We start from the raw sequence: 12,719 nt of genomic DNA, 5'->3' as shown, positions 1-12,719 counted from the left end.
CAAAAGAAATTAGGATTATGTTTTTATTTTTTATGTCCATGTAAATATGCTCCAATGAAATTCACCATATTCTCTGTAAATAATATACACCAATAAAAATTTAATGAAAGAGAAAAAATATGAAATCTGCCTTATACATACTAAGAATATATTCTGTATCTGTGAGCAGCTATATCCTGGTTTGTGAAACAAATGATGGATGGCTGTCCAAAACCCTTAAAGAAACAAAAGAAGTTGGGAGGTATCAAGTCTGACACTATTAGAATATTGGTGGACAAAGTCTGAGACTGTACTTTTTAAAAGGTTCTTCAGTAATTCTTGGGCACCACTTGTCATCAACTAAGTGCTAGTAACTACTGCCATGGGAAAATAGAAGCTTGTGAAGGTTTAAAGCAGTAGAATAATATGATCAGACATACAGTATTTTTACTCTTTTTGAAAAACAATTCTAAAATTAACTCAGAAAACACTTTTAGGAAGAAATAGAAATTTTCATAAAGAGTAATGAGGAAAGATTAGTCTTAAAATAAGAAAATCAGCATAAAAAATAGTCCAAAAAGAAATTAAAATATATGATGGGGGAGCAGCAGGCTTCAGTACATGATAACAGTAGCACTTTAGATAACAGATCAAAGGTAAATGCTTTTAATCCCAGCAACTGAGGAGGCTGAGGCAGAAGGATTGCAAGTTCAAGGTAAACCTCAGCAACCTAGCAAGACCCTGTCTCAAAATAAAATATAAAAAGGGCTGGAGATGCAACTTCATAGTGAAGTACCTCTGGGTTCAATTCCCAATACCTCCCCCAAAAAAAAGAAAAAGAAAAAAGAAAGCACAGTCTTATATAATTGAGGAGAAGTCTCTTGAGAGCCTTTAGAGAACTCAATTATACAATGGTAGTCACTATCAAATAACTTTATCAAGGTAAATTCTAGCTTGATCAAAGATTCAAATGCTCAAAAAATCATAAAAGTACTAGAAAAAAAGGCATGAAGTAATTGCTATGATATGAGATTAAAAGCAGTAGTGTTAAAGAACATTAAAATCCAGAAGCCCTAAGATTGACATATTTGAGTATTTATTAAAAATTAGCTATTTCTTCGTGGTAAATAGGTGTTTGTGTACACAAGTGTATACACAAACATCAGAAAATTTTAGTATATGTAACACAGAGAGAGATAATTTCTTCATTATATAAAGAACTGTCAAAAAATAAATAGGCAGGACACAGTGACACATGCTTGTAATCCCAGTGGCTCAAGAGGCTGAGGCAGGAGATCACAAGTTCAGAGCCAGCCTCAGCAATTTAGCAAGACTGTCTGAAAATAAAAAATAAAAAGGACACTTAGAGGTTAAGCACTCCTGGGTTCAATTCCTGGTATTAAAAAAAAAAAAAAATACCGAAAAATAAATGGAAAATTTGGCAAATAACTGGAGCCAGCAGTTTGCTGAAAATAAACATAAAATGTTCAAAACCATATGGAAAGATAGATACTCCTTTGTTCTTAAATTAACAAAAGATATATCATCAACAGGAAATAATTTATAATTTATGAGATGGGCAAAGAATCAACCCTTTAATAACACAAAATATGGATTGTCTTTCTAGAAATTTGTTCTAAAAATGACACATATACACAGGTATATGAAGAAGAATTACTGCTATGAATAATAGCAAAGACCAGAACAATCTAAATGTCCAACATATGGAACTTTTTAAAGAAAATAAGATATTTATCCATATCATTAACTGCCATGCAATACTTAAAGATAAGCTATATATGCTGACAATATGTTTGGAAATTATATGGTGGAATCATGAGTAAAGTACATGACAAAAAATTTTCTGGAAATTTATATGACAATCTTAAGAGCAGAAAAGGACCCTAGGTAATTGACAGAGAGACAGAGGCAGCAAAACTTTCTATATATTTTGTACCCTTTTATGCTATTTGACATTTTTACCATGTACATCTATTACTTTAAAAATATAGTATTTAAAAATGAAAACAATGTACTCAATCAAAACAAAAGGAAGAAGAAAAGTGGAGAAAATCTCTGGTTATGATACAAAAACACATTATACAAAGACTTTTTGTTAAGACCCAAATATTTACCATAAACTCCTGAGTGGTACCATTTTCTGCTACTTTTTTTTCAAGCACTTTCAAACAAGTCTCGATGGCTGATCGCTCATTAAAGTTGAATATTAATGGTCGAATCTGAGCCAACTCAGTTAGCTCCCCTTCAGAAACAATGTCTTGTGTATCTAAGAGAAAAATTCACATTTATAAGTTTCTTATATGTATGTGAAGGGAGATTTTTATGTTTGCTGAGTTAAATGTTCAGCCATTTAAGAGTCAGTGGAAATTAATTTTTCTTAAAGGCCTTTGAGAGTCTATTACTTTGAAATAGACTGCCTTTGTTATGAAAAAGTCATGCTACATATCTTGTAATTATACAAAATTCACTTTTCTTGTAAAAAAATTCAGTTATAAATATAATAGATGCAATAGATTTGAAAGTGTTCTGTTTTGAAATGTATGAATAGGGTACAGGATTGACAATTATGCCATGCAAGAATGTATAAGACTTTGAATTAATAAAAAGAGAATGTTTTGCCTTCCTGGAACTAAGTGTTTGGAAGTTCCTGGAGCCTGAGATGAGAGGATATAGAGAGTTCAACACATGTTGTATCTACTAAAATAGATCTAACATTCACACCCACACACACACATACACACACACACAGACACTCAAGGATAGGATCTATACTGTGCAATTAACAAGACTGAATAATAGATATATATTAACACTCTTAACTAATAATAAGTGAATACATTTTATTAAATAGCACATGTGGAATTTTTCTTTTTATGATGATTTTTTAGGTCACATTGGTAGTCGAGGCTCCCAATATCTGAAATCTTACACAGCATATCCCCAAGTCAAAATGCAGTTAAGTCTAGAAACCAATAATAAAATAACGTCTTAAAAGTTTCAGAATTTTGAGATATTCACATTCAGTTCTCAAAAATTTCTTTCCAAAGACAAATAATATGAACCAAAAATATCATGTTATTTTTATAATACCACCAAAAATAGACAAAAAAATTAAATAAAAGGGTATCAATTTCTATAAGAATCTGCACAGCACCAGGGATCTCATCCTGTCTAAGGATAGGAATAAGAACTATTGGTTGGGACCAATAGTCACAAAACTCCCAACTCCTCACAAATATTTCTAACCTTAGCATGAGAGGAATTCTAAGCAGTCCAGAAGGGAAGATTAAATTGATAAAATTCCCACAGAAGTAGAAGTTATTTTGATCATCTTTGAGCCCCCAAAACAAAAACAAAACAAAACCCCTAAAGCTTTCCAAAAGGGTTCCAGTTTTACTGAAAAAAAAAAAAAAAGAGAAAAATACACAAAGAAAGGAGGAGATAGGATCACTGGAGTATACACTGCTGTCAACTCCCCAACACTGATTCTATCCTGACATTTAGTTAAAGCCACTCATGATTATTCCATACTAACATGCCTGTCAGTGGCATGTAATGATTCCAACAAGGGCAAGCAAGGAGAATTTTATTCAGGTCTTACAGATAAGAAAAGTAAGACTATCCCCCACCCCATTCTTCTGTCCAGAAAGAAAGAAGAATAAGGCCCTAATTGTCACAGGTAATCCTCCTAAAACCATTAAAAATAATGAGTTGCATAAAGCAAAAATGAAAAACATAAAAAAACTATGTTTTGAATGACATCACTATGCAGCTAATCATATCAAACCTGTAATCCTTTCAACTTTTGGACTTGAAATATATTTCATCATTAAATATAAATAAATATAGATAAATATATTTCATCACTTGAAATTTGATTTCTTTTTTTTTGAGCCTGGGACCAGAATTCCGATCAAAATGTATAGGTCATGCTTCAGCTATATATGTCAATCATCCCAGTCAGTTTACAGAAAGGGACTTGACCTAGGTATTTGATGCTGGCATCATGGTTGGGTGGACTTGAAGATCAGGTGCTTTCCACAGTATGATTCAAGAAAACCATAGAGTGGCCTGCTAATAAGAGTGCTAACTTTCTGAGAATATAACTCAGTGGTAGAGTACTGGCCTAGCATGTACAAAACCCTGGGCTCAATCCCTTGTACTGCAAAATAAAATGAAATAAAGAATTTGGCTTGAGAAAAAAAATAAATAAATAAAAAAAAAAGAGTGCTAACTTTGCCACAATGAGGAAACTGAGAAAGATGGAGACCAGTGTTCTAACCACTAGCTCCCAGATAACACCACCTAAGCAATAGTGAAGGAATTATAAAGTCACCACTAAAACTGGTGGCTCTAGTAATATAGCACCTTAGCTATAATGAGGACCAGAAGTGCCAGCTGCTACCAGGAAAATGAATGCCTCACTAAACATTTATGTCTTGGTTGAGTAAATATAATAAATTAAGTCAATCACAATGAATACCAAGAAGTCTTGGAAATGTAATTTTTAGTTCTCCTCCCTAGGTCATATAGGAAGGTATACTAGGAGAAGAATATGATCAATGCTGACAAGGGCATCTTTATATCAGCCATAAAATATTTTATCCATACTTTTCAGCTTTCTGTTCATTCTCCATACCCCATCAGAATACTTGGCATTATTCTCAAGCAAAATGCAGAGTTTAAAATAAAATGTAGTTTTCAGTGAATAAGATTCAAATAAAATATAGTGAGAATCAAGAAGAATTCAGTCACACTTAAATAAACAAGAGACATCTAGAGCTATATATGTATATGGACAAGGTAGAAATTAAAAATTCAGAAGAAAATTAGTAATGCAATATAGCATGCAAAATTTTTTAAATCTACTATGAAATGGAAAATAACCAAATAAATAAAATGTATCATGTATGTATCATCTGTAGAAAGAATAAAAAAACAAATTACTTTAAAAAAGAATTTAAAATGAGATGATAAAAAAATATAATGAGGTGAGCAATAGTCTGCACACCTGAGAAAAATTGTTGCTGAATTAACTTATAATTAAACACTTCAAGAAACAAAGCAGATGGTTGAAAATGAAATTATTGACAGGACACATGCATGTGTACATAAATTAATACAAAGGAAAAAAACAGAAAAATACTATCTATGAGGACCTCATGAGAGGCTCAGAAGAACAACTAGAGACAGGATTAGAAACTACAAATATTCTCCCTCATAATGTATTAGGGCTGTAGCAGCTTCTGCAGGAAAGGTACAAAGCCCTACCCAGGATCAAATTCCCCTGTCTCTCATAGATCAAGGCAAGTAGAGTGTGCCCTCCACCTCCGCTTCTTAATCATGATGTGAACTGCTTCTCTCCACCACACTGTCCCACCGTGATGTTCTGTCTCACCTTGAGTCCCTGAGCCGGCCTTCTATGGACTAAGACCTCTGAAACTAAACTTGTCCTCCTCTACAGTGGTTCAAATAAACTTGTCCTCAAATAAACTTATCCTCCTCTACAGTTGTTCTGGATGGGTCTTCTAGTCACAGCAGTTAAACAGCTAACTAAAACAGTGATCAATTAATATAGTATACATATTAAAAAAATAATATGATAATATTATGAACAACTCTATTACCATAAATTATGTAATTTACATGGATGGAACAAATTCATTGAACATGCAACAAATTCAAACTATAAAGGTTCATTAAAATAACAAAGAGATAACCTGAAACTATATAGTACTATAGCAAAGAAACAGAATATTGTTATGGAATGAATTATGTGCCCCCTCATTCATGTTGAAGTCCTAACACCAATAATTCAAAATGTTACTATATTTGGAGATAGGATCTCTGAAGAGGTAATTAAGTTAAAATAAGATCATTAAGGTAGTCCCTAATCCCTATGACTGCTGTCCTTAAAGGAAGAGATGAGGATACAGATATACATAAGGGAAAGACCATGTGAAGTCACAGAGGAAAGACACCTCTACAAGCCACAGACAGTGGCTTCAGGAGAAACCAATTCTTCGGACAACTTGATCTTGCACTTCCAGCCCCCAGAACTGTCAGAAAATAAATTTCTGTTGTTCAAGCCACCCAGTCTGGGATATTTTTCTATGGAAACCCCGGAAAACTAATGCAAATATGTATTTTAAAACATCACAAGCAAACAAATTTCAGCCCCAGATGGCTGAAATCAATTCCACAAAACACATGAGGAAACCGTAATATCAATTTTATGTAAACTCTTTCAGAACATAGGAGAGAATACTTCCCAATTGACTGTGTAGGGGCAGCATTACCCTGACATTAAAAGCAAAAACAAACAAACAAAAAAACACACATAAAAAAAGAAGAAAACAACAAATAAATATCCTCAGGAAAATACTAGCAAATCAAGTAGCATAAAAAAAAATACACATGACCTACTTGTGCCTATCCAGGAATGCAAAACAGACTCAACATTTTAAAAAACGAGTAGGTATCTCACTCTACCAACAGACAAAAGAAAAAATTACATAATCATATCAGTAGATGCCTAAAAATCATTTAATAAAATTCAAAACCCATTCATGATTAACTCTTCAGCAAACTTGAATTAGAAAGCACTTCTTCAACCTGATAAATGGCTTTAACATCATAACGAAGGTCAAGAAAAAGACATGAAAGGTAAACACACAGGGTAAGATAGAAAAATAAAACTAGGTCTGGCAACATGAACATTTACATTGAAAAGAAATTCTCAAATTAATAAGTTCAGGAAGGCTGTTGAAAGATACAAGGAATATATACAAAAATCAATTATATTTTTATATATCATCAAAAAACAATGGAAATTAAAATATTTTATAAGTTCCATTTATATAAAATATCATCAAAACATACTTAGATACAAATCTAACAAAATATGTATACAATCTGTATGTTAAGACCACAAAACAAAGCAGACCTAAGCAGAGTAAGTAATACTTTTATCAGGGAAAACAATGACCACTGAACTGGAAGTTGACAATGTCAACAGACTATTTTAGGCTCCTCATATGCTATTGACAGTCAAAGGAAAATAACTACAGTGCTGGGAATTCTAAATTCTAATTAACAAGGGAAAACTGAGCTGCTACTATACAATGGGAATAGGAGCAGTATGTCTTCAATGAAGTTATCCTCTAGGATGCTTCTAATGTGAATTTAAGTCAATAGAAAACCATAACCACCCAATTTAGGCAGGACTTCTAATGGCTCAGCTCTTGAAGAATGAATGTTGGGATTAACTTACCAGACAAGGAACTATAATCAAATGAGGTGCTTGCTGAAAGAAACTATGGGATGAGTAAAAGAAGGCAGTTACAGATAGTAGGAACAACCAAGTGAACAATTACAAAAATGGGTTATGGATTCTTCTTTTTTGATATTAACATTTGATATAAATAAATTAACTAAATATTTGCTTTCTTTTGTAAGAAATTAAAGGGAATGTCTGTAAATTGGAGAAGCCAGAAAAAAATAAAAAGATGTTATGTCCTCTTTTAGGGAAGGAATAGAACTATCCTGTGTATAACTGAAAATGATTTCCGCTATGCTACAAACTCACCAATATTGACTATATTAATTTTTAAACAATATAGTCAGTGTAAACTGTTATCTCACTGTGATTTGATTTTTCATTCTCTTATTCAAAATTAGGTTTAAACACTTTTTTATACTACTTCTGTGAAGTACCTGTTAATGGCTTTTGATCATTTTTCTATTTGGTTGTTTTTACTTGTTAAAATGCAGTTATTTATATTTTCTGGATATTAATACTTTTAAATATAGACTTAAATAATAGATCCCAGGAGGAGCCTTTAGTCCTAAACTGAAACTGAAAAGGAGGGTACTGAGAAAGAATTGTCTTTCCCTGAGAACTGCCTTACTCTAAGAGTTAGGCCATGGTATTATTCCCTGTTGAAAATAAACAAATTCCATACAGTAGCAATATTATTTGTCACTCAGAGACCATAGTAAAGTGAAACAAAAACAAACCATCTAGTCATCATGTCTGAACATTGACAGAACTAAAAAGAACAACTCCAGAAATACTGTGAGTTACTAGTTCTTCTATGGCTTAGAGCATAACCCCTTTACATGTATGATCTATCAAAATGTATAAATGCATTCTGTCATGTACAACTAATTGGAACAAATAAAATTTTTAAAATTTTTAAAAAAGACATAAGCCTTTTCCTTTAAAACCCATCTTCTTGGCTAGGCATTTATCTGAGATGTCAGGGTTTCCTGCTGTTGTTGCAGTGGTAGCAATATGAATAAAGCTTCCTTCTTTTTTTCAACTCAAGCTAAGAATACTCCCAAACACACTACTCCATGGATGTTTTATCATAACACCTATGTGTCCAACAAGATCAAATAACACACATAATGGTACAGTCATACAATGGAGCATTACATTTAGCTTTTAAAAGTTATAGAGTAAATGTACATTTGTTAAGAAGACATATTTACAAAGGAATGTTTTCTTATTTTCAAAATACATCTAGATTCTAAAATGCCATTTCTGCCTAACATGTACAGAACTAGAATGAGCATCACTAATACTCTACCTATATACAAGTTGAAAAAAAACACTAAACTACAATTTTGTTGAACCCATTAGAGAGCTGGGATTAGAAGGTAATCAAATAGTCTGACATCGAAGGTAAGACAGACCATTTAAGGAGTGACAGAACATAACACTGGCTCACTTGTAGTCAATGGGAGAAATAAATTCCAGGCACAGTACAAGAGGAAAAGAAGTATTTAAACATAATCAACACATAGCTAAAGGAAAATGTAGGTCAGCATGACAGTACAGAACTCCAAGACACAAAGAGACACAAAGAGAGTTGATACATACTCACAGACACAATCTCACAGACTTCCAATTGGTCTGAAGTACAGACTCTTCCAGAGTTTACTACTACAAACAGTATTACGTCATACCAGGAGGTTCAGGAGAGTCAGTCTTTGATGTCCCTGCAGACTCTTCATCATCACTGTTCCAACTGTCTCTTTTCAAGGCAGCACTGGCATTCCACACATTGTGATCACTCTCACTGGAAAAGAAATGTATATGTGGTTTCAAAGAATATATACATATTAAATGTCTAATATGTTTCTCTAATATCTGTATTAATTATTCAATAAAGGGTCACCTATTTCAGTTCAGCCACCAACTCCATTGTCATTACCTGGACTGATGCCTTCTGAGATAATTTCCAAATTCTAATGTGATTACAAACTTCATCTCCTTTCACTTTTACCTGGCTTGCAAACAAATCATCTTGTCTCAATCCATCTACTCACCTTCTCTCCTCCCTTACCTTCACAGTGAAAGAGAAATACTGGAGTCAATGGGATTTCTGACACTTACTAAGGTAAGACAGACCCATTTAAGGAGTGACAGAACATGACACTGGCTCACTTGTAGTCAGTGGGAGAAATACAAATGACAGAGAATCATTTGGAAAACACTGGTATGTCTCTGGTAAATTTCCCCTACTATTTGCGCATGGCAGGTAACTCCAAGCCACTACCCTCATCTCCTTATCTTAATCCTCTGCCTTAGTAAAACAGTAGTCCCTCCTAGAAAATGCATGACAAAATTTACTCTCTTAAAACATACACTCAGATGCACCAACATTCTTCATTACTCTTTATTTTTTTCCTGTTTGGAAATAATCCTTCCACATTCTACTTTCAGGCTCCTCTGGAAGTTTTTTCTTACGACTCATCTTTTCTCATTATCTATAGATTATTTCACATAAAAACATTCAACTTTTTCTCATCTTAAAAACAGGAAAGTATCAGGGAATGAAATCTACCAAATTATGCTACGTCTGTGAACAAATGTACCACAACGAATCCCATGTGTATATGTGTGTACAAAATTATAATGAAATAATGACAACAATAAGGAGGAGGATCATTAGAGTAAGCAGATCAGGGGAGGAAAAAGAGGAGGAATACGAAGGCCCTGGGGAATAAGACTGATCAAATTATATACATGTATGAATATAATATACTGAATCCCACTATTATGTGTAATTATAATATACCAATAAAAATAGGAAGCCCTCTAAACTACCACTGTCTTGCTAATAATTGCTAAGAATTTTTAAACACTAGCCCATATTCAAATTGTTTCTTTTCCAACCTCTCACTGTACAATTTACTTACCTCTTCTATCTGCTTGGCTCTCATACTTGTATTTCAACTTCACTTAGCAAAAGTCTCCTAATTTGACTTCTGGGTCTAATATTAAATATCTAGATAAAATTATTCCTAAAATACAAATTTAATTATAACTGCAAGTCAACTTCAGGATAAATCAAGGCTCCTCAGGACTCCAAGGATGCTGGCAATCAGTTCCCTACCTACTTTTTCATCTCATCTCTACTAATTTCCTACATGCACTTTACATGCTTTATCATTAGCAAAATACTTGCCTTTTTCTTTTTATTCTGTGAGTAATCTTATATTTCTTTCTCTTTTCTCACTATTTTTAACTACCATAATCATCTCCTTAATGTTAATTTCCTACTACTCTTCTCCTGACTTTGTTACCAGAAATCCTTTATAGAAATATAGACAGACAGACATATGAATAAAACAAAGACCCTACCCTATGCTTCATTTTCATCAATAAACTGAATAATGTATACTTGACTTTACATAGAGTTCCTTCATACAACAGGCCCAAATGATATTTTTAGCTCTACCCCATCTTCTCCAATTCCTGTAACCCTTGACACTTATTTCTTACCACCGTTATGATATTTCCACAAGTCCTTACCTTTGCTCAAACTTCTTCCCTCAGTCTTAAATTTTCTTCCCTCCCTTTTTACCTGCTAGGTTTCTATTTATTTAAGTTCTAAACTCAACCAAAATATCTTTACTTTAAAAAAAGCCTGTGAGAAACTTCCCTGGTATACAGTTCTCTGTCTTCTATACTCAACATCTTTGGATTTTAATTCGATAACAATGCTTATACCATTGTACTTAAATTTGTCTTTTATATATCTGTTTCCTAATGAAATTGTGATTTAAAGAGCAAAAACTCTGTGATATTTTGTATTTGTATACAGTACTTAATATATAATCGAATCTCAAAATGCCTTGGAATTACTGTTGTTTGTTCATTTAATGAACTTCTGGAAGTACAACCTATGAGTTTTATATACATATATATATATATGTATGTATATAAACATACATACGCACAATATAAACAATATGCCCATTATTATACAGAACTATTCCAGTAACTACAGCTAATATTACTAGTAAATTTCTAAGGAAACTAATAAAATGTTTCCTTATTTAATATGTTTTTTACATATAATGCCTAAATTTGAACACTTTGTAAACATAGTAACTGCTGTTTTTCAGTTTTCCTAATAGAAATTTGCTTTCTTGTTGTTTCTTTAAATTTTTATTTCATATATAGACCACAGAATTTGCCACACTAATATTTCTATTGTTTCTTTCTGGAAAGTCTGTATTTCTAGTAAAACTTAAAGTTATACTGATCTTTATGCTACCTTAAGCACACTATTCCCTCTAAGAGCTCCAAGCACATTTACAAAGGCTTTGAGTCTGTTTAACTACTGATAAGAAATTGAATAAGAAATTGAATCTTTGATAGTGTCTTTTTCTTATGTTAATATTGTATTTATTAAATCTTAAATACAACAGGTTTCCAAGAAAACTAAATTAGATTTACAAAGAAACACATCTTGAAAAATTAATCCAACATTTGAGGATCATTATTCACTGTTTCCATTCAGAAGAAAGGGATATGAATAAAGTATGAATATGAACAGAATAAACAAAATTCACTAAGTACATTAGTTATACCTTTCTGAAGGCTTTTGAAAAAGATACTCATTAGCACTATGTAGGAACTTCTGAGAAGAGAGTTTGACCTTCTCCAGGTTAACTTTATTTTGCAAAACCTATAGGCAGGAGAAAGGAAACAAATTTTATTCATGATTTTAAGAAATATAGTTAAATAAAATATGATTTCTTTAGCTTCTTAATATAAGGATTTCAGTAATGGAATTAAAACATAATAAAAATGATATTTATTCTCCTAGAAAATCTCTTGAAATGTGTATCTACCTAGTTAATAATTTCCAATCTGTCAAAACTGAATATAGAGTACGTTATGTAAATACAAATGATTCACATTGAATCACCCATTAATAAAAAAAAGACTTCATCTGAAAACAATAGATTGCTATAGCCCAGAACAGATTCTTATAAGTGCTTATGACATTTAATTTACTGTAAAGATAAAATCCTTAACACTCAATTTATCTTTACTTCAGTATTTGCAACATCTAATCCAGTAATTCTACATATGTCCCTATCATGAGATTTTGTACTATCCAACTGAAAGATTTTGGTCCCCTTTGACTAAACATTCTACATAGTACCTGGATCTATGGTGGACAACATCAAATCTAATTAGAGGGAGAAAATCATAATAAAAAACTGATTCAGAGGACTGGGGTTGTGACAGTGGTTTGTGCTTGCCTAGCACTTCTTTTTTTTTTTCTTTTTTCTTTTTTTTTTGTGGTACTGGGGATTGAACTCAGGGCCTTGTGCTTGTGAGGCAAGCACTCTACCAGCTGAGCTATCTCCCCAGCCCTTGCCTAGCACTTTTGAAGCACTGGGTTCAATCC

At 32.6% G+C, this 12,719-nt stretch overlaps 1 protein-coding gene across 1 annotated transcript in view; it reads right to left on the bottom strand.

The window, feature by feature from the left end:
• The window catches only part of PTPN20 (protein tyrosine phosphatase non-receptor type 20), a gene marked incomplete at its 5' end in the record, with an annotated part of 48,879 nt that extends 36,907 nt beyond the window's left edge, over positions 1-11,972 (bottom strand). Inside the window, 2 exons of the mRNA XM_079135872.1 lie at positions 8,974-9,086; positions 11,890-11,972. Coding sequence (XP_078991998.1) covers positions 8,974-9,024 — 51 coding nt within the window. The remainder of the gene's footprint in view (positions 1-8,973; positions 9,087-11,889) is intronic.
• Positions 11,973-12,719: the final 747 nt, after the last annotated feature.

Source organism: Sciurus vulgaris, assembly GCF_902686455.1.
Source record: "Sciurus vulgaris genome assembly, chromosome: 4".
Lineage (NCBI taxonomy): Eukaryota > Metazoa > Chordata > Mammalia > Rodentia > Sciuridae > Sciurus > Sciurus vulgaris.
This window is presented reverse-complemented; position numbering and strand designations above follow the sequence as displayed.